The sequence below is a fragment of the Conger conger genome, chromosome 18, assembly GCF_963514075.1.
Source record: "Conger conger chromosome 18, fConCon1.1, whole genome shotgun sequence".
Classification (NCBI taxonomy): Eukaryota; Metazoa; Chordata; class Actinopteri; order Anguilliformes; family Congridae; genus Conger; species Conger conger.
Window position 1 is genome coordinate 17,475,484 of NC_083777.1, and position 24,105 is coordinate 17,499,588.

At 39.4% G+C, this 24,105-nt stretch overlaps 1 protein-coding gene across 1 annotated transcript in view; it reads left to right on the top strand.

The window, feature by feature from the left end:
• LOC133117936 (CUB and sushi domain-containing protein 1-like) overlaps nt 1-24,105 on the top strand; it is a 503,171-nt gene that overhangs the window by 132,827 nt on the left and 346,239 nt on the right. Inside the window, exon 2 of the mRNA XM_061227463.1 lies at nt 3,754-3,970. Coding sequence (XP_061083447.1) covers nt 3,759-3,970 — 212 coding nt within the window. The 5' untranslated portion in view covers nt 3,754-3,758. The remainder of the gene's footprint in view (nt 1-3,753; nt 3,971-24,105) is intronic.

Genomic DNA, 24,105 nt, shown 5'->3' on the forward strand with positions numbered 1-24,105 from the left:
TTATTCTCTTCTCATCTGGACACCCTAATTCCGGCACTTTCTCCCACTCCAGGCACTATGGGGAGGCACTCAGACTGTGTGTGTACATGTGATGTGCCCTAACTCACAATGCGCCATTTTAAGGCCTTGGACAAAACTTTGGCTGATCTTCTGCAGTAGGTTCAGCTCAAGCTGCCTGACCTGTTGCAGTTTCTTTAATTTTGTTTTTGCTGTAGCTTCAAGAATTATGAAAGAGGTCAACCTGAATATAATGATAAAAAATATGTTCTGGAAAGTTTGGAGTGTATGGTGTGTTTGTGTTATTATGTGACAGAATAATGTATTTTCAATCCTGCAGAAAAAAAAAAAAAAAAGTTTTTATAAATTTATTTCAGTTGTTAGTAAGAACCTACACTGGGGTCCAAAAGTCTGAGACTAGCAATAAAAAATAAAAATAAAAACTTTTTTAAATCACTAATTATATTATGTGACAGATGGCTCTGTCCCCTGGCTGCGAGTGGCACACTACCTACACCAAACCGTCATAATCATACCGTGTTTGTTTCGTTTTCATTCCGCAATTCATACCACTGTTTCCATAGAGTGCGCTAAATTCAGGGGTGCTAGCTCATGTTTCCCAGGACAAACTCACGCAACACATCCACTCCACATTCGCATGCCAACAAATACATCGCTAATTTAAAATAACACACACATACATGTCTTTGTCACTTTGTTACCGTTTATTGTTGTCCAGTTGTTAAATGTTGTAGATCACTCTGTTAGGTTTGTGCACGGTGCAAACTATGGAGTGGGCGGAACACTTTCGTGTACGGCAGCCTCGAGAACGAAACCGAGCTGCAGAGATCCAGCTGGCTTTGTGGCGCCTGTCTCGATTTGCACATGCGTGTTGCCAGCCAGAATTGGAACGCACCATTGGTGGCAAGTTCGATTTTCAGCAACTGTATTTAACTGGTGTAGGGAATGATGCAATTCCATTGATGTAACTAGTTATTTTAGTTTATTTAACGGTAGCTTTGCAGAGAGAAAAATAAGCAGCCATCACCTATGTAGGGTGGGTATAGTAGATTGCAGGTGGAATGTTCCTGTGGGAGGGGTTAAGCCTTTATAAGGAGTCCTGACCTTCCTTTGTGGTAGTTTTGTTTGTCAGTTGAGAGCCAGATTGTAGCTGTGTCATTGTATTTGAAAGTATCTTTTGTGTTCATGTGTGTCAGAGCCATATTTTGTACGATCTAGGACTGCCTACAACCATCCGGCCTACCCTAGACAACATTATCAGCATTCGAGTAGTTCTTGCAAAGCTTTGAAGTAACTTTCATTTGTTTTCATTTTTTCAAAATCCTAAAACTGTCTATTTATTTCCGGGATGAAAAAACCCCACTGTATAACACACACATTTTTTATGAAATTATGCATATTTGAATTATATATATATATATATATATATTATATATATATATTATTGGCATTTGGCAGACGCTCTTATCCAGAGCGACATACAGTTGATTAGACTAAGCAGGAGACAATCCTCCCCTGGAGCAATGCAGGGTTAAGGGCCTTGCTCAAGGGCCCAACAGCTGGATCTTATTGTGGCTACACTGGGATTAGAACCACCAACCTTGCGTGTCCCAGTCCTTTACCTTAACCACTACGCTACAGGCTCTGTACCCTATTCTACATTCCCATTCTAGGTTCGAGGTTATGTTTGTGTCTTGCCAGTACAAGTAGAATGAAGCAGTTGTGTCCTTTTAATATATTGATGTAATTTTGACGACTGAGGTAGGTACGGAACCATGATCTGAGCCTTTTACTTGGGGAAGCATTACACCTCCACATATTATCACAACCGAATAAGCATGGTGCTAAAATGTAATGTACTGGAACAGAACTATGCCAGACCTTTAACGTTCTGGTGGAAGCGCTGAACTATACTATGGGGCAAAAGGCTGATTGGAAAAAAGTCTTGAATCATCATCAGAAGGAGGCAAAATCTGAAGGTCACTGCAGAAAATATAGAGTACAGAGCGCCTATGTAGCATTCATAATCACTCAAATATGCTAATGCAGGTGAGTGGTCGTGTGGAAAAGAACAAACAAACAAAATGGATCTGAGGACAATAGTTGAACAGAGGATGATTCAGGTCTAAAGACTCAGCAGAGTGATCATTATTGAGGAATCAGCTCCATATCATACAGACTTCCTGTTGAGCAGTATTCCGTATTCATGTGTTCCTGAATGTTATGAGTGTATGCGGTTTACAGTGTTTAGCATTGAAGTGGCTGGACTCACACACGGCACACAGTGAAAGGGTTCATTTCTTTCCTTCTTTCAGACCGCTCATTGTGTTGCAGACAAATACATCAACCACACAGTTAATTACATATTACCAGGCAGCACACCTGCACACACACATACAGTACACACTCTCTGTTACAGATTTACTTGTACTGCATTGCATTAGCATGCACAGGCTGAGACGGGAGTAAGGGGCGGTTCCTGAAGATCAAGAATCATATGATGCTAGAACAAATGAAGCCATGACATCTTATTTATCTGACAAGACTCCATAGTCAGCTCATCCTGGAGGTTGGTTGACAGGACAGCAGCAATCTTGGCCACTGGGACTTGTCCGAGGTTATTCCTCGTCTCTGAGCCCCATGCCGGACTCTGGGAACAGACGTGGTCTTGTTGCAGTGTACACATCACTTCCTAAATGCTGTTTTTGAATTTCCTGCTTCCATCTCAACTTTAGAATGTCCTTGAGTTTGGCTTGCTATCTCGATCACCCCTTTAAACCTGATGGCAAATTACATTACCTCTATATTATCCGGACCAACTTAAAACTTAAATTAACTGAATAACCATCAGCCTATCCATAACCCAAAATCCAATCGTGTCTCATTGTAAATTACACTCTAAATATTTATGAGTTCTGCAAAAGTATAGTCACATTCAATAGATATTTTGTCTTATGTGTTTGTGGTTACACAAAATCATTTATTTTTATTGCAATCATATAAGTATGTAATCTACTTCATACTTGCTGATAATGCTGATAATAGACTAGAAATATTGGTAATGTTGTGCACAAGACCCTTACTGAAGGCGTTTAAGCATGGCTGTGCTACCCAGTGATCTGAGGGAGCAGACGCCTGTGTGTCTGCTGAGTAGATGGGACAGCAGATGGTTTGTTCATCAGATCCCTTTTGCGAGGGTGAAAAGCAACCTGACCCAGCTAATACCCCATTCTGCATTGTTGGTTCTGAGCATTAGTTAACCCACTCATCTGAGAGTTTCCCTGCTTTCAGCTGCCATCTAAAAGCTGTGCAATACTTTCACTGGGTTTCTTTTTCTGTACCATCCACAGATGGCATTTTGTGTTGTATTCCCATTTAGCGCTAGCAACACTGATATTTGGATGAAATGTTTGACTGTTATTCACTGATAATTGTGCAATTATCTTTCAGAGGAGCATCTTATCCAATCTTTTTATTTTGAAATACAGTAAATTCTCACATACCAATGTGGCAAATACCTGTTTAATAAAACATGTTGATATGTTTATTTTAAATAAAAAACGAATCAATGTGCTAAACTGATCAATGTGATTCTCTTACTACTTCTGATTGGAAGTCCTTGTTTATCTGACTGAGCGTTTTCCTTCACAACCCCTAGCACCCTTTGCAAATGCAGGGAATATTCTGGACCTTTGGCTCCGATGGATAACGGTCATTCCTTGTTTCTGTTCTCAGGTCAGATGTGTGGCGGGTTGGTCCAGGGACTCAACGGGACGATAGAGAGCCCCGGCTTCCCACACGGGTACCCCAACTATGCCAACTGCACCTGGATCATAGTGACTGGGGAACGCAACAGGATACAGCTGTCATTTCACACGTTCGCTTTGGAGGAAGACTTCGACATCGTCTCCATCTACGATGGGCAGCCTCAGCCAGGCAACCTGAAGATGAGGTAATCAAAACGGTTTCATTTGTTCACGCGAGCTTTTCTCTTGCGTTATTGTATACGCGCAGGTATACCGCAAGCCCAATCGAGAATGTATGTTAAATCACGTCACCCTCGGATTAGTCCTGGGGAAAAAAGATCACGTGAACTGTCTTTCGTTTAACGGCTTATGAGGCTGGCGAGAATCAGTCATATTCATATGAAAAAGTTCACGGCTTTATGTCGTGCGAAGCTGCTGGTGTGGTTCAGCAGGAGGGGACAGCCGTTCTTCTGTTCCGTACAGTGTGTGCTTCCAGAAATCCCCTGTCTAAAACATGTTGGCACAGATTAATGAGAGTGAGGAACTAAGTCACGAACTGAATTCCTTTAGGTGGAGTAAATGCGGATATCGTTTTACATTTTTTAAATGAAAAGGTTTATTTTTTTTGAGGACACAGCCTTCTGTCAAATGTTGGAAAATCATATTTTGTAGAACTACAAAACTATTTTATTATTTCAAGCTACAAAAACAACACCAATTATGAGGATGAGTAGGCCATTCCTTCAAATATTTCTTGTGTGTATTTTCCTTTATGGCGGTACGGATGGGGCAGTGGTTAGCACTGCCGCCTCACAGCAAGGAGGTCCTGGGTTCGAATCCCTGTTGGCCGGGGCCTCTCTGTGCGGAGTTTGCATGTTCTCCCTGTGTCTGCGTAGATTTCCTCCGGGTACTCCGGTTTCCTCCCACAGTCCAAAGACATGCAGGTTAGGCTGATTGGAGAGTCTAAATTGCCCGTAGGTATGAGTGTGTGAGTGAATGGTGTGTGTGCCCTGTGATGGACCTGCAACCTGTCCAGGGAGTATTCCTGTCTTTCGCCCAATGTATGCTGAAATAGGCTCCAGCCCCCTTGCGACCCTGTTCAGGATAAGCGGGTTAAGATAATGGATGGATGGATGAATTTTCCTTTACACCATGGAAGTATTTTTTACTCAAATGCTTTATGTAACATTTAACTGAACTATTTATTTACTTTTACGTGAGTCATTTAATGAACCCTTATCTCTGAAGTAGTACTACTTTTATTTCACTTATTCACAGTACTATTTCCACCATCCGCCCCCTGTCATACAGAATGCAGTATATTTCCTGACCTATTACCTGACCGTGCTTCATAGCACTTAACCCGTTATTAGGCATTCTTTTAGCCAGGCAAAATCTGGACAAATGAAAGCTTCATACTGCATCCTTTAACAAAACCAAGGAACCAATCTTCGAGAGTGGGCATTTACTCATTTAGTCTTCACTGTACAAGGCTGTGATCTTGTTAAAGGTGTTTGAGATCTCTCTGCTTCCCTGCCTGTTCATACATACAATAGTAATGAGAGGCCGGCCCTTACAAGGGAAATGGAACAGAAAGAGGAATGGGGACACTCACAGCCTCTTCTATTGTATGCTTCTCTCTCCCATTGCCTAGGATCTGTTATTGGAAATGAAAAAAACAGGGTGCACTTTCACTCTGCACTTCATTAAATAGTGTGTATGTTCCATACTGATACTGTAACATGCCAGCAAGCAGCCTTTTAGTGTTGAATGGGATTGAAAACTAGAAATAGTGTGCTAGCTAGCCATTTATCATTTACTGGTCTCTAAGGATGAGTGTCGGAGTTTGGGAAATGAGCTTGTAACCAGGAGGTTGCAGGTTCAAATCCCATGTGGGACCCTGCTATTGTACAAGGGGACAAGGTACTTAGCCTGCATTGCACTGATAAATATCTAGCAGAATAAATGGATAGTATGAAAAAACTGAACAATTTAAGTCAGTCCAGATAAGGTTACCAGTCCTTAGGGATGAAAAAAAAAACATTGTGAATACAAGTCCTTTCACCTCCAATAGAACAGTAGCTAAGCCAATTATTTGATTATGAGTGCTGCGTAGGATAAGGGCTTATGCTTGAATTTGCAAGATAATTAATGATCGGCTCTTTCTTAAACAAAACTAGCATCCTTTCATTGTGTAATCTACCAATACACAAGCATAATGAAACCTAGCAAGCTATGCCTTTTTCGAATATCATACCTTCTGTAAGTTTCTGTACCTTGAGAATGTAGGTGATAAGCCTTTCAAAGCAGTACACCTTTTGTGAATTTTAAGAGATATTCTTATTATTCTTATCTATTTTATAATTATTTACTGTATGGATCTGGATTTAAGAAATTACCACACAGATATTTTTTGTGCCTACCCCTTTCCTCTTAGTAAATCCTATTTTCACAGTCATGGAACAATTATTAAAACTGGAGCTTTAATTCAAAAGGAAAATCATTTTAGGAATTTCCAAACTACAAACAACATGCCACTGATGGGTGTTTTCAAGGTGAAATTTTCATGAAAAGATGGTCAATTTCATATATTACATGCAGTCTAATCAACTGTCAGTCGCTTTGGATAAAAGCATCAGCCATGTAATGTAATATATAGGTTCAGTATAATAACACATTAGACCATAGATTTACTGATTCGCTGAGGTTGTCATTATCACATTGTTCATATTCATGGCTAGTAAATGGCCCTTATTTCCTTAAAGGCCCACATGAATCAATGTTGTCTTCCTGGTTTTAGTTTCTAAAATAATCACAAAACGTTTGCAAAAAGCAGTGACGTTGGTTTGCCTATGTATATCGTGTAACATGGGAAATCATTCTACACACAGTTCAGAAAAATAGTTAGACGCTAAAATATGCATAAAATAGGCATGCTTCTACCACAATTGCAATTGTTTTACTCAGATCAGTATGGAACACAAATCTAAAGGTCCAGGATGACACAACAACACAAAAAATATGCATTTGAGTCTTTAAAAGATAATGCAATTGTTTGCCTCCATGTCACAATATAGCATACATCGCTGTATACAGGATTTCAGGGGAACTTCACATGAACTGCAAAAAAAACAAAAAACCTCCAGCTACACTTTAAGCAGAAAGTACACTAACATTATTTTATTGTCAGTTTCACGTGAATTGAAGAGACCTTTCTGCTAGATGACAGTTGCTCTACAGGGTATCAGTGTATACCACTGTACAGACATCCTCGTGTGAACTGCAGGACTGCATTGATCTTTGAGGGCAGAAATGACAAAGCCTTTCCATGTTGTCTTTGCGCTGTCTTTCCTGAAATTTTCTATATCCTTTTCTTTGTGGATATAACACGACAAAATGATGCTGAATAAATGCACCATGATTATAATGGATGATGGATTTAAATATGATTTGTTACTACAAAACCACCCATGCCTCCACAACATATTCAACAAATCTTTACTTGTTTTTTTATATAATCACCCCCTATCAAGGATGCATCATTGCCTCTGTGCATCAGAGCCTATAATTTATAAAGCATCTTAGAATTGAATGAGGAATGATGAGAAATGAGGATAAATGCCATGTTCAAACTAAAAAAATATAAATAAATAAATAAATCTTACCACAGAGCCGGAGGCGGGAGGCTGTTATAAAGTTCCTTAGGTCTGCTTTCAGGAGGGAGCAAAACCGAATCCAACATTATAAAACCTTGAAATGCATCTTGTGCTTACAGAGCTTGTCCTTCCCGAGCAATCTTCAGTATTGCAGTGTAACACAACATCCACATCTTCCTGCAAACTTGGGCTGGCACATTCACACAGTTCCACGCTTTTCTGTGGGCCTTTTAACCGTTGAGTGCAATGCATTTTCTTTTGCTTTGTCATGATGATGTACCTTTCACAAGTAAAACAAAACACGAGCTACAACATACTCTTTTTCATCTGTTCACCTAAAGTGACCATAAGACCATTAACAAAAAACTATGTCAGACTATATGATGCATTATTATGTCAAGAAGTACAGTGAAGTCAGAAGTGCTTTTATGGCTAAAACAAGTTTATGAATAGCTTTGAAATGTCCTTGCATTTTGAAAACTATGTCATGTTCTCACATTACAGTGAATCACAGTGACTATAAGTGACTTCCGGAAATTCTTCATATGGAAAGTGATAGGAAAGTAATGAGTGTTTTGTCAGAGGGTTGGTCCTTTTGAACATGTGAAACATGCTAAAGTAATGCAATGATTCAGATGAATTGCTCGTTCTTCTGAATAAACAACTGGGACAGCATCCCATGAGCAATATTTTTTATTATCTCTTGTATCCATACGTTTACTTCAGGACACCACGTTAACGCATTCAGACTAGAATTTTCAATAACACTGAGACGCATGCTTCAGTACACCCCCTAATAAATAGGTGGGGCATGTCTAAGCATTTGAAATTGGCTTAGGCATTGTTGATAGTTTCTCTCTGCTGAAAAACTCTCTCAGCAAGACGTTTAATATTCTCTGCATATCTCCTGTGCTGTTTATACATAAAATAGCCATTCTCTCTTTGAGTTTCATGCATCTCCCATTTCATTCCCTTTCATTAATTTTCTATTCTCAAGCTCCTTGCATACGCTTAATGAATTCTTAGGGCCATCTGTAAAGAAATGGCGTCTGCTGGGCAGAATTTTTGGTGGAAATTGAACCTGTTAGTGCCATGCTTTACCTGTTGTCCTAGGCCGTTTCAGGTGATAAACACTGACCACATCACACAGCCAGCTATAGGCATCCCATTAAGCAGGTTTATATCGACAACCTATCACTATGTCCTGTGGTCTCAAGAATTATCGGCAACCTTAATACTGTAAATATGCAGAAGAAGTGCTGTAAGCTAAAACATTAACATAAGCTTTTCCCAACATGCGTAAAGTAGTGTGCTTTTTTAATGATTGAATGGAATCAACCAAAGTCTTTCATTTTTCAAATAGAAAATGTATTTTCTCAAAACACATTTTCCACATTGATTGGCGCCCCTGGTTTAATACTATGTGCAAACACTTCTGGCAAACATGAGTCTTTTTCTGTGGTTTACGATATGTTTAGAGAACACATTTAGAGGGATTTTTGACCATTCCTCCATGCAGAACTTTTCAGAATCATTGATATCCCCCCTCTTCAGCTCAGACCACGGGTTTGTTTACAATCAGGTAATCAGTCTTCCTGAAAAGGGTAATTATTTCCTCCCTGTCCTCTGTGACTGTGCAATATTATTGAGAGCAGGTAATATATGTTCATATTATCATATCACACGTACCTTTGTTTTATTTCTTATAAAATATTTACATCTCAGTCCTAGATTTTGAACCAAGTTCACCATTTGCCTTATATTTAAATGAGCATTTCTTTGTAACATTTCACATTAACTTTGAATTGCAAATAAATGTTCTTTTGTTCTTTTTTATGGCAAGTTCACGTTGGTGATGGTGAACTGCTTTTATTTTCAAATCACTGCTTTTCTCAGTGCCTATGAGATCATGGAGGTGACTCCATGTGATTATCTTCAACCTTAACAGCACTTAAACAGTTTTCTTCATCATTGCGGATTTATAATTATGCTAATGGTGCCTGTATGTATGCTAGGTAAAAACAATTTAGACCCAGAAGGCTTGAGACAACAGCTCTCCAGTAGGCAACTAGAACACAGTGGAGGAATTCTGCTGGTCCATCTCTCCCCTCTCCTCCTGTTCTTCCCTTTCATTCATCTGCTTTCCATCTCTTCCGCTTCTCTCCTTTCTTTTTTGAGATACACATAACATGCCGAGATCAGTGTTAAACCTTGTAAGGTTGAGTGGTAACTCTGCACCAGATTTTAGACTATCAAAGACCATTTGGCTAAACAAGCTGTTGCTCTGTGTTTGAGAATTCCTTTAAGCACAGTGCCAACGAAAAACACAAGCCTGAGAATCATGTATACCTGAGAGTGTGGCCTTCATTCAGAGAATGAAGAGGTGAAATACACATATCATATGAGATGTTTTTGGTAGTCATGTAAAAATTCCTGTAGTCATATAAAAATTCCTCTACATATTATGGTATTGAATTCAGGATAATGCATTTGACCGTATGACATTTTGCCATTGCTCAATCATCCATTGTCTGTGCTCTTTGCACCATTGCACTCCTGAATATTAGTGGGCAGGTAGAATCAATATTTTATCACAATGGAACCATTCTTCATGAGTCTGCTCACACCATAGATTGAAACTTGCAGTCAACTGATTCAGAGTTGTTCACTCGTTTTATCCTTACACCTTAAACTAACAAACATGTGGACATTACAATACAGGAGTATGTGCTTCCATTATTAGTTGCCCTTTGTGAATGTTGTCTTTCCCTCAAAGTTCCATGGCAAAGTTGCCTTAAAAATCTGCTCCTTGGGAAACATCAAGTTGAGCTGTTGTTGTTACTGAAGCTCCTGCCAAACATACCCCAACAATCAACCCTAGCCATGTGTAGGCAACCAGTCTTCCTGGATTTTTATCCACAAACATGAGAATGCAGGATTGTTAACCATTTAATTAACTCAGGAACCGTACCTACATATGTGAAAGCATCTATTTGCAATTTATTTTCCTTTTCCTGTGAGTCTTGATACCATGTTAGAAAGTAAACGGCACACGAAGCCACATTCCTAACTCTCGCATACTGCAAGACTTTGCCTGTCCAGCGAGACAGGGGGCTACTGCTTGGGCACACATTCCCTAAGCAGCCCTGCTGCCAAAAGCTCCGTGTGAGCGTTTGAAATGTTGGGAAGGACAGTGGCAAGCTGTCTGAGGCTGTAGCGGCCTAGCAGGATTACGTGAAGTAACGAGCCCGTCGTAGCTTTTAGGCACGGAGCAGGAGTTTGCGCTTTCGTCTAACAAGGAGGCGGCGGAGAGACGCCTCAGAGAGGCTATGTGTGATCTCTGTATCTGTATTGTTTTCTCTGAAATATTTGGGGGAGCTTTTTAAGCTAATTGGAGAGTGTGGACTGCAGGGGGGGTATGGCATTGCAGTAATCCAGCCAGGAGACTCATGCTTGGGCTGAAGTTTATTTCTCTTTATCTTTGACAGATTGAAAATGTCTCGCTTTTTACCAAAAAAAAGACCAGAAGAGTTATTTGTTTCTGTTGGAATTCCCAAGAGATATGGGAGGGTCTAATATTGCAGCCTCTTCTTTAATAGTTAAAGAAATACGACAGCCTATATTTATGAGAAACCATTTTTTACTCAGGGTTGCCTTAGGACAGGTAGAGACAGGTGAATACCCACGGGCATGCACAACTCTGTCACTCCCGGTTACCGGCCTGTCAATCAAAGACGGAGCTTCTCAGGCCTCACCATTCCTTCCTTTTGAGGGGCTAAATATAGGCCCCGTCCTGTGACAATCCCCTAAATTCTTATTCTTCATACTTCACTTAGACTCAATCACTGTGTACTTTCATTTTATTAGATTGTCACACTAAGATTGAGCATCAGTGATCTACTGTTACTAAATAAGGACATATATATTCGCTCTTGGACTGGGTAGTTGGTTCTGACAGGATTAGCTTAGTACTGCAGTACAGGTCTGTGAACTGCCCTTCGGCAGTTAGTTAAAATCCTATAACAGCGGGAACAATCAGATTATGTCCTAATGTACAGTCCTTCACTGGTAGTAATTAAGTAACAACTTCTACTACAACTACTACAGCTACAACGAATACAACTACCACTACTACCACTACATTGTTTTTCTATTCTTCTGCAAAATCTTTAGTGGCAAAAGCCTCTTTAATACCGCCCCGTCAGACAGACATAGGGCCTATTATACGTTGAGCCCCAAGTTGGTCTCAAAGGTGACAAATGACACTGTGTCACCGTCTCCGTGTAGTTCAGAAGTTTGGCCTGTAACCCAGTACATTTCAGGTTCAGTTCCCCTCCGGGACCTTATTATAGTACTATGGGACACACGATATCGAACTGGAATTGCTGTGGTAAATATTTAGTAGGATCAATGGTTGACATAAAAAAGTAAGCGGTGGACATTGCGAATCTGCTGTATCTGATGCAGGCTCTTTATGATAAGCCCTGGAGCTTGTTCTTAAAGTTGACCAAACACATCGTGTCATCACCCCTTCAGGACGAATCGTAGTTTTATCAGTGGAATGGCTTACATTAGTCCTGCCTCTGTAAAATCTTCATATAAAAAGCAGTAAATTAGCCGGTAGGCTGGAGCCTCTCCAGATTGCTCGCCTCTTCAGTGCTGACTTTGCAAGTGCATGAATAAATGATTTCCTCAACCCTGGGTAAAACCATTGTAAGATTGTGCCACTCCTTTTATTGCTTCTACCACACTGTGTACAATGCCACACACACACACATACACACGCATGCACACATACACACACACTCACCCTAACCCCTGCAAGAAAAGTAAAGGCAGATATGCCTTTACAGCCAGCATCAATTTTCTCAACCGTGTTTTTATGACCTGAACCGAACACAAATAAATAAAGGACTGATGTTCTAACTTCTTTTATGAATAGGCAGTTAGGTAGGAAACACCATCATTTTATCACCTGGGATGTTTGAGAGCAAAAAATAAAACTATATGGAGTTCCCCAGACCACCCCACACTGCAAAAAAGTGCTTTCTCTCAAGTAGATGGTTGCTTTAATTTACTGTTTTCAGTAACTCCAAGGCAGCTGTCTGCTATTTGTGTGTGGGTGGTCATCTGGGGATGGCAGTTTGTACCTGAAAACTAAGTTTGTTAGCAACCCACAGGTCAAATTGTGTATCAAAAAGACATGTAAGTTTTAGCTTTATTTCTGCATTGTTTGTTTAATTACCTGTCAGACTCTATTACTCCACTCCTGTGAGGCAAAAAATAGGAAGAGAAATCCATCAGTTAATGCTTTTATTTCTGTGTATATTTATATTCTTGTTGGTGAACTTAAAAAAAACAAAAAAACAAAAAAAACTGATTTGGCTTTCCCAACTTAAGTTTTACACCTTAGCTATTACCATGTGGCTAGAATTCCCTATCTAGCAGTGTTAATTACCACTGTTACTACTATACACTACAAAAAAATAAAATAGAACATTAGATTGATCCTTGTAGCATTTTATGCAGTGATAAACTCCAGTTGGTTTTTATTTGTGCATCAAACGTTACAGAAATGGGGTATATTGTCCATTAATCTGCAGCTTTCATATTTTTGGAGGCAATTGAATAAAGATGTTTATGGCCTTCTTGGCCTTCTTCTTCTGACTCCATGCCTCAGGGGTGTGATACTATACTAGCAGAAGGGCGGTGGTGGGGCTGGCAGACTCAGTATTGTTTGTAAATGAAAGATTGGGACACTGGCAATTATCAGAGTCTGGAAGAGATGAGAATAGAGGCTGTTCCTTCCCCCACTGGCTTACTTCAATCTGTAAATATAAGAAAACAGCCTTACACGTTATTCAGTTAGTATCTGCTTCTAAATATCTCCATACCAGCACAGGACAACGGGCCACACGGGGCACTGATATGAAGATAGGCCGCATCTAAGAAAAATGAAGAAATAAAAAGGCTAAATAGCAAACCATGTAGCCTTTTGGAAAGCTGTTTACTGAACCTAAAGCAGCAAAGCCGAACAGAACATTACATTAGAATATATATCATAAAAGTATAAAAATAAAAGTTCAAGTGAACTTTACATCGCTAATAATATTCACTTTAGACACACATAATGCTCCTAAAAATACATTTGTAATAAAATGGAACGACACAATCTGGATTACTGTTCCTTGAAGGCTTATTTTGCTTTGTTTCGGTGTTGTTTTAGTCTCCAGTTGTTACGTACAGTACATTGCAAGGTTTTGTATTCCAATATTCAAACGGCATTATATTTCCTTATGAAAGTTTAATCTTTATTTTTTTTTTAAGTTTTCCATTGTAACTGATAATGAGCAGCAACGGACTGCTGTATAGTCAAGGCAATCAATTTAATAAAATATGGAGCTATTCAAATGCCTTCTGTTTTTATTTGAGTATAATTCATACTGACATATATAGATGGTAGCGGTGGGCTGATAGTGTGAGCCCAGGCGACAGACGTCAGTTTTGGATGCACCATCGTACAGACGTTTGACTCGACCTCTCGTGAAGAGCGTGCCACTAGACCTTTCAATCAGCCCAGCACTTCACCATCTCCTCCTACTGTGTGTAGTCTTCTACACATCTTCCATCAAATCCCACGCCAGAACTGAGCTTTTAGAGAAAACAACTCCACCAGCAGTCAAGCCCTGCATGGAGAATGGCTCTTTATCATCAAGAGGAAGACGATGCCCTTGTAAGGATGCTCTGTTATTTCCTATTTTATTGAACATTTCTTTCAGTGCGTACACAGGAATGCCAGAACAGGCTACATTGGCATCCCGCAGTAAAATAATCTCTCTGGAGGCTGCAGCGAATTTCAGAAAGAGGATGAACCCGCTTCTGTGTTTGATAAAGAATACCATAGAGGAGGTAGGGAGGAATATTATACAACCAGAATGATTACATTATGAATATGAATAACACTGAAATGTATAGCGAGAGATGCCTCCCACCATTGCTCCTCCGAATATTTGCATACCGACGTATTTCATACTTTTAAGCAATGTTTCTGACTTATGGCTGTTCTCAGTTTAAGCCTGTATGAGCTGTTTTTCTTTAATATTATAGTGCTGTTAAATGAACATATATTAGACAAATACATTCAACTCTTTCACAGCTTTATCATTTTAAAAGGAAGGGGCCAGTTCAATCATAAACACTGTTCAACGAAAAATATACACGCTTTTTTTAGACCCAAATGAATGTGGAAATTGTGGTAGGTATTCAATATTCAATAGCACATTTGTATGAAAAACCAATGGTATGTATCATTATATGCTCAAATATTCCTGTATTCTACCTACACCTATATTTCAAGTCCATTTTTTATAATGGATCAGTATGCAGCATGTCATAACTAAAGCAGCCGCAGTTTTGTTGAAACCAGCAGTTGCATTCACTTTGTAATACAGCCCCTCATTAAAAAATAATTAACACTTTATGGCAGTCATGTATAGACTTTCCAATATGTTTTTAGATTGTTACAGTAAATGGCTTGTACTTACTCTACGTGAACATACATCTCTTATACAAGTGATCACAGGATATAGTTCATGCTTTGTCCCTGAGTTTTCATGTTGAAATTCAGCATCAACAATCAGTCTGTCTACCAATTACAAACACAGAGCCAAGTTACAACAATCCATCTGAACCATATGCCATACACCAAGCAAACAAGGGCTACTGCAGAACAATGCCAGCCCAAAAGACCTCTTCCTTCTGGACGCCCGTTTGATATGTTATGTACACTGGATCAGGAGACCAGCTTGCATGGCTGTCGGGATGCAGGGTTGTTTGTGTGCAGTCAGTCAATCTGCTCAAACGCATTGCTGGCTTTGGCTGGGGATGATACCCAAACTGGAATACATGGTGGTTAATGTGAAGGTAGGGCGGCCTGTAGCGTAGTGGTTAAGGTAAATGACTGGGATAGGCAAGATTGGTGGTTCAATTCCCAGTGTAGCCACAATAAGATCCGCACAGCTGTTGGACCCGTCAGCAAGGCCCTTAACCCTGCATTGACCAGGGGAGGATTGTCTTCTGCTTAGTCTAATCAACTGTACATTGCTCTGGATAATGTAATGTAAGGTGGTGGGGGGGGGGTATACATTCTCCTCTCTAACGTCAGACTATGCTCCACTGTATCACTGTCCTTATAAATACCTCTCTGACCCAAAGCACAAGATCAGATAGCAGTGGAGGACCTCCATCTTGAATTGTGTCCCAGGTCCTTGCATTGGGTGAAACCATAATTTCAGAAAACATCACCTTGGCGGTATATTCTGCAAACACAGCGGACTCTCACCCTAACTGCCTCTCTCTGACTGGTCCTGAGGCCCCCCGCCCCCCAAAATGCTTGCTCCATTGGCATGCTAACCAGCTCCTGGAATTCTACCAAATCGTTATCACGGCAGAGACCAGCCAGTTGGACCTCAACATCAGGAACCTTGTTTTAAAGGTGCTCAACCAGCTGACCACGATTATCGATGTAAGTGTCCCTTGATGTCCGCATCCAGAAATGCAGATGATCCGCAAAAGTCACATGACCTTGGCTGTACACACAGTTCAGTCTCTGGACCTCTCAAACTAATCAGCTATCATTTCCCTGAAGCTATTTATGGGAATATACAGATGGGACAGAATTACCAAGTCTACAGGAGAAAGAATGCTGTAGTTACTGTGAGCTACCAGAGTCACATGGAAATAGTAGGACCTTCTAATTTCTTGATTAGCTGACTTGAGCACAACCCATGCAGCAGACTATGGAATCAGACAGCAATAAGCTAATGTGAGCTGCTTAGTTGCATAGCAGTGCATTTCCCAAAAGCCTTGTGATGTACAGTAAAGTGCTTTGTTACTCCATCATAATATCCTCATTGCCGATAAACGCAATATTTCCTGAACTCCCACTATAGCAATGTGGCTTTACAGAACTGTACGAGAGATTCAGAGCTACGGTTAGATTAACAAGTGTTCTCATATCCAGCATAATGTGCAAGCCAATGAATACAGACTCTTTATCACACACATACATATTTTTATATATGAATTGGGTGTACATTTTTTCAGATTTTTATTTGTTTAGTAGACTGTAGACTGAGCTTTTAATGTTGGCAATGAGCCTTGTGCTTTTTGTATATGTGTATGGAGCATGGTATACATTGTGTGTGTAAGGTGTTTGGCTATTTTAGGGATTGGCTGATATACACTGTGCTTCATACAAAAGGACCTGAAAGTATTACACATGACATGTGAGTGGAGGTGGGGGAAATAATTACATGACAGCAGTGTTCTTCTTGGTGTATCTGCTGCTTACAGGGTGCATCAACTTTCCCAGGATCTAAATCAGGACTAATGTTAATGTAAATGTTGCATCCACATTGTCCATGAACATCAGCATATAACGTGTTATTAGACATTATGCAAATGTCCTAGTGTAGAATCCCTTTTAAAATGTTTTAATTGCTCACAAAGCTGGGAAGTCACGACAAATATCAAAATAAATAAAATAAATAAAAATGAGAACATCTGTGAGATTCGACAGATGATAGCTTGACAAGATTATTTTTTTCTCTGTGCTTGGCTGTAGAGTGGATTACAATGTTTTTTTCCCCTTCAAAGCAATGTTGCCTTTATAATATAAAAGATTGTAAACATACACCCAGCGAAAGTTATGAACAGTGTGCTGGATGTATCTTTCACAGTGCCACAGTCATTTCCATTTTAAGAATATGGCCTTTGAAAATGATGACCTTGGCTGTTGTAATGTTAGATGCTGAATAATCATACTGTAAAATGTAACTTAATGTAGCAACATATTTAATTAACATATACATGAATAATTATTTACTGTATATTTCTAAATGTCTCGCACTGTCATGATGAAATTATATATACATACCCATTTTTCATCATCTCTGGGATGTATTCAGTACATATCCGTACTTTGACCTGGAAATGTTTTAATGGATGCTTACCATGCCTGTGTTAGTTTTTTCATGCAATAACACAGTATAGCAATTTAATTGTGGTGAATGCTGGACTCTATAAACTGACAATGCATGCCAAACTGATATTATTTATGTCTGCTTACGGTGAGTGGCAGTGTAAAAACAATACACCACGATGTGTGTTTCTCACGATACAGTACGTACACACTTCTGGGTGGAAAAGACACTGCTTTCAGCATCAGCTCCTCGGTCATGCATATGCATCATTCGTGTTCATTGAGCTATCCTTTAACAGAGAAAAATAAACATATATGCAAAGGTCAAAACACCACACTTTTATTTGAAGGGACAGCATATTTTAGATAATAAATGAAGCACTAAAGGGCTGGAAAAAATATGTATTGGGCTTAGAACGAACAATGTGAATGACTAGCCATAGGGCTAAGAAGTCTCTCGATATGTTTCCAGAAACAAGCGCTCTTCCTCTGGCAGCTTTGTAATAAATAAATAATAAATAATAAATGACTGAACTGATAAAGACATATTTCTAATACTGTGATATGCAATTGGTCATATAAGACCTGAATACAAAGTAATGAGCACATAGCACCATAATATACACTCGTACACATGCACGCATACCACAGTAGCTTTTAATATAGTTTTACATGAACAACCAGCCTACTATAGTCCAGCAGTGTTCAGTTTATAAACAACAAAACATTGGATTGGTAAAAATTACTGCAGTACTTTAAAGAGCATGATTGCAATTATAGCAACACTTAAATGTTGCACTAAGTTCTGACGCTATACACATTTTTCAGAATTAGCCCATTATCTCCACTGCTCGTCTGGTAAATCACAAAGATTCCACTTGCCAAGTATTTGTACAGTATCTTACCACTGAGATATTGCAGAGAGAGCGTTGAGCGAGGATGCCCCTTAAAAAGGGTGAGAGAGGAGAAAGCATGAGAGGGGGTATGAGAGAAAATGAGAGCGGGAGAGAGAATGAGAGGCCATATGAGAGAGAGCAGCTGGGGAGCTAGCTCCAGCTATACTTCCTTAAGGAGAGAAATAAAACCAATGTTCATTGTTGTATAACTTTTGAAAACCCCAGGGCCAGGCAGAAATTGAACAGTGTAAAAATAATTAGAACAGCAGGTGTGGGCACAGAGTGGCTGGGCTGGGGACCGCCGACAAAACCATGCAGCTGTCTGTTCGTCACATTGCATTCAAAGTCAATTTCATGTTCTCTCGGTCACCTCTCGCTTTCTGACTGCCTGCCACAGACGCACAACCTGCTCTTTAACTACAGGGAAACAATATAACCCACAAACATCTCACAGAACCAAACAACTCCCCTTTCTGATGCTATACCGGGTCGGTAGAAGTTATGCTGTAACACTCTTTGATAAAAGGGTTTACGTAACCTTTTGAGAAAGATTGGGTGGTCGAGAAAACATATTATCACCGAATAAAGAGCACAATCGTATTTACTTGCTGCTATTCTGGAAGTAGGGCTCATAATACAAATGGAAAACTCAGCATTTCTGTGAAAGGCACACGCATTGACGTTTTGTGGGAGAACTGCAAAAACATCATTGTCAATTAAAAACATAAACACATTCTACCTGACAGGAGAGTGTGGGGGAAAAAATTGAAAAGAGAAAGGCACAAGGGGGACATGTGACCATGTGTTAGCCAATCAGGCTCCAGGACAAATTCTAGAAAATTTTGTTGTGGTTGCATTTATAGAATATTTGTTGATTCAACATGAATATATGAATGAGAATAGTTGCATGTACATACATATGAATATGCGTGATTCACATATTCCCGTTTCATTGAAAATCTACTTGAGAAACTTGCATTTGTGAACCCTCTCTAGCTTATAAGAACATAATGCTATGTACTTCATTTGGATATCCTTGGTCTGTCCGATCTCTAAAACCTATGCAGTGATACTCCTTAGACTGATGTTCAACCAGGCAGATTTTATTGAGTTGTTAAAGCAAATGTGATTAAGAGGGACATGTTTTGGGGAGATACCATGTATAACAAATTGTGAAATGCAATAATGTCTTATTGTCTTATTCTTATCCCTGGTTATGATTTGCTTTATTGTACATCGCTCTGGATAAGAGTGTCTGCCAAATCACTATAACGTAATACAGTTCAAGAAAAAACATTTCCTCTGATGCAATGACTTTTAAGCAGCAATGTCCATTTTCCGATAACAATAATAATAATAACAAATCAGTTTATTTTTTAGGTTGGTTTGTTTTTGTGTTTTATTCTGTGTAGTCCTGCAAATTCAGAATTGATTTGACCAGCTTGTGTAATGCTGAGGCAGGAGGGTAATGTACAGCACTAATCATGCAGTTTAGATCAGAGTAAAGGGAGGACATTTTTATTCAACATGGCCGACTGTATTAACTCCGGGGCTTAACGGCTGGTCGGCCAGCTTTGATGTGGACAAGTTGATCACAAGATATTGCCATTGATTGGAGGAGAGAGAGCTGTAGAGTGATTACTACAGTGAGCCTGCTGACAGCTGGACCTAATTTTCCCCTCGGCTAAAACAAATTCCATCATTTATTTCAGTTTATTGTTTTTATTGAATATTGGAAATATATTACATTTGTTATTTTAATTCATGTCATATTTTATGAAGAGTGTAGTTTTGGCACGCTATATTACATTCATGAGATTATGATGAAATATATTCCTCCTGCCATTTTACATACTCTGAAACGGTCACGTTACACCCCATAATTAGCCATATTGATTAAATGTAATTGGTAGTATATCTAGATAGACTGTAGATTGTGCTTCATTCGTTGGGTTTAATGTCGGCAATATGATGGATGTTGGGAGAAGCACAACGGAATATTGGCAATGTCATTGCATGACTGAATGTTACACTAAATGGTTTTTGGTCAAATTAAAGCTTATAAACAGTAATTTAAACGAGAGCCAATTTTCTCCCCGATTTAATTTTCATTAAAGCTACAATGAATGCAGTAGGAGCTTGAATGTGAAGAGTCATTGCCTTTGGCCTACTGGGTGGTGTCCAGTTAAAGCAATAAACCTCCATGCAGTGGTGCATCTCACTGCCAGCAGAGCTGGTGCTTTACACTGAAGCTATGGCGTTTTTGGATCATATGGTAAGCAGGCAATTTAACATGCTACTAAATATAAATATCACTTAACATGCTGCTAAAGGGATTTTACTCGTTCTTAATTTAGTACTATAATGAAGTTTTGATGACGCTTAATGAAAATGCATCCATTTAAGTATTACAGCTTAGTAGCCAAAAACGGTTATTATTTTAATTCTTATCCGTTAGTCTCAAAAACTCTAGTGGATGGTTGACTTATCATGGCGGAAGTGCAGTGTGTTCATGCTCATTCTTCTATGATAATCTTCAATCATGATACACACTAAGATATAGCTCTGCTAAAAGATCAAACCTGGCTGCTGGTTGTAGACGTCTCCTGGGGACAACCGATTTGCATCCTCACTGTTATTTTAGTTTTAATTCCCAGGTTGGGAATGCTTTAGATGGAAATTGACCACTTAGGCTATGTTGGCTTACAACTTGAATCTGGTGAAAGACGAACACATTAGAGAGCTGTTTAGAATGTGAGAGGCATCTTGAGAACATTAGTGCTCCTATAATGTATATTTCTGTTAATGATTTTACATTTGGTCATAATGATAGGAGTGTACTGAAATGTGAAGTCTGTCTCTAACAGAGTTTTTTTTGGTGACATCTCATTCCAACCATTTTGATAATGTAGGGAAAAACACCTGCCGTAATGATTTCCTGTGGTTTACGACTGAAGTAAATGCATATGCTGTTGATGGAAAGTCTAAAAGCCTCAAGATACTTAAGTTATATACATTATATGCACTAAATGTGTGTGTGTGTGTGTGTGTGTGTGCATGCACCTTAAAAGTTTTAAAAATTAACAAATGTTTCACTATTCTCTTCAAGTCACAAAACAGAAAAATGAAATATGGCACTCATTACAGCCTCAAGTGGCAGTGAATCCCAGCTATGTCATGATACGCATTGACCCTGCTTTATGATACAGGGTGATTTGCATGATGGGAGTGTTGAAAAGCCCTAGCATGCATTGCAGCTTTCCAATTTGCCTCAGGTCATGCAGTTATGCCGCTGTAGAGTATTAACCCTCGTTTGACGTAAATTCAATACATTTTGCTGTATATCCTCAGATCCCATTTGCCCTTTCCCTGCTTGCAGCAGCACTATGCTGAGATCTGGAGAATTTGCAGCCATTTTTAATACTGTGCACAGTCACTTTTTGTCACTCCCCATAAAATAAATCAGCTGTGCATTCCCATTACCCACACAAAGAACTTAATGCCTTTCATTTTGTTATTGAAGTTTCTGTCCCATTTTGTACCCTGTATTAAATATTTTATTTATATAGTTTAGTACATTACGGCTGCTGCGCTATACTGGCATTTATGTAATGAGACATATTTGGTACATTATAAAAGAGCAAAATCACTCTAGTGAGCTCTGAGCATTTGCAAACAACCTGGTAGACCAGGCAAGACCGGTGTAACGGATACAGACTGGCTTTGAATGGTGAAGAAAAGCCCCTTGGTGGAGGTAATGTTACTACTCTCACTTGTCTTCCTTGATGATGTGCTGATTGTAGGAGCAGAATGAAGTCTAAAACGTCAAGAAACATTTTATCTGCTCAGGTCCAACCAAACTCTTCCACGATGACCACAAACATACCTGCTAAAGCAACCGAGGAGCTTTTCTGTGCCAAGAATTGACTGGCAAATAAATGACCCATCCTGAATCCAATTGAATATGCATTCACTTGCTGGAGACGAGACTGAAGGCAGGATGTCCCAGAAACAAACGGGAGCTGCAGTACAGACCTGTTAGCGTCACCAGGGAAGATGCCCAGCATTTGCTGATGTCTATGGGTCACAAACTTGCAGGCATGTGCTGGAGGATAGAGCCAAAAAAACTAAAATTGTCTCACTGTCCCAATACTTTTGGCATACAAGTAAATGCTTGGTTTACTTCATAAAATTTTCAGTAGTAAGAAATAGAGTTGCTTGAAGGACATCTTAGTGAAACAAGTTCTGCGTGCTTGGTCCAGTAATGTTATGGCTTTTCTTCACACAAACTGAACATTTCTGTAAATGTTATGAGGAAAATTGCTGGAAGAATGCTTTTTCTGAAAGAGTCTGGCTCTCGTTCACATTTGTTCCAGAGTACTGCTGGTTAAGCCTGTGTGTGTGAAAAGGCCTTTAGCTACTAAAAAGGTCGTTTTCATGACCTGCATTATTATCAACATCCAGCTTTTATGCTGAAAGTCAAAGTGCAATCAGAGTATTCAGGATTTGTGGCTCCGTGAGAAAGCACAAAACGTATTCTTTTATCAGGTAAACACCTTATTTGTGCTCTGTGGACTGAATTCAAAAGAAAGTGTAGAAAACAAACTGATGGATCTAAACTAGATAATATCACTGCATTAGTGGGAGAAAGTATATTTAGGATTTATCAAAATGGATGCATCAAATATAATAAACAGTGTCATTTCTGTTCATAAATATTGCAATTGAAGGATTGTTCATATGTACAGTAAATGCAGCTTTAAAGATTAATCAGCAAACAAAATATGGTTATTTTGTAATTACAATAGAGAAGTCATATAATTTAATTGTAATTTATGCCAAAATGTTTTCCCCAGTTTATATGCATTCTCAGACAGGGAGACTTAATGATAAGGCTGGGCTATTGGATTTGAAAGCAATCTCTGAAGTTATAATTATCCTTATTACTGCCTCCTGACTGTTATTCTAGAGGACAATGTGATAATGGCTTTGGCAGGATTTATGGCTGCATCAGACAACAAGCTGGGAGAACTGAAAATATTTCTCTGATATAGTGCATGCCATATGAGAAGCATTACATTTGCAGTGCTTCCGCTGGAAACGTCTTTTGCATCGGCTGTGAGTGTAGAGGAGGTCAAAACACACCCTGAGGATGCACACACTCCCTGGGCACTAATACAACTGCATTAGAATTGATGGAGGAAGCTCTTAATTCACCTTAATGCTGCTCAGAGCCACGTACACTTGAGTTGACCATTGAGTCATCACCTGAAAATAAGCACATTAATCTTTCCCCCAATGGCTCAATCTCAAAGCCAGGAACTGCTGATTTTCACTCATACCTTGAAATAAAATAGACCAGTTTATAAGAAAGGAAACTAGCTAAAGGAGGTGAACAGCACAATTGACAGTTTTAATTGATCAATTAAATGGTGAATAACAAAAAAAAACAGATGTATCTCCCAGAACAAGGAGAGTTCCCACTCTAAACTTGCTCAATGCTAAGATTAACTAACACAATTCCAGAATAAACAGCAAAGTCATCAAAATAAAAAATAAAAAATAAAAATGTTCAATCCTGGTGAGCAACAGCTGGAAATAGCAGCCAGACAAAACGGCAGAGTTCCCTGGAATGACCCCCAGTTCCTCTGCTGAACACTGGGGCTCATGGCTCAGCAGGGCGCCAGGCCTAGTGCACAGCCACGGGGAACGTAGTGCTAATTAAAACAGCAGGAAGAAGGCTAAGCTCACCGACTTCATCTGAAACACTGAGTGGTCAGCTCAGAAACCTGGTAAGGGACCTGTTT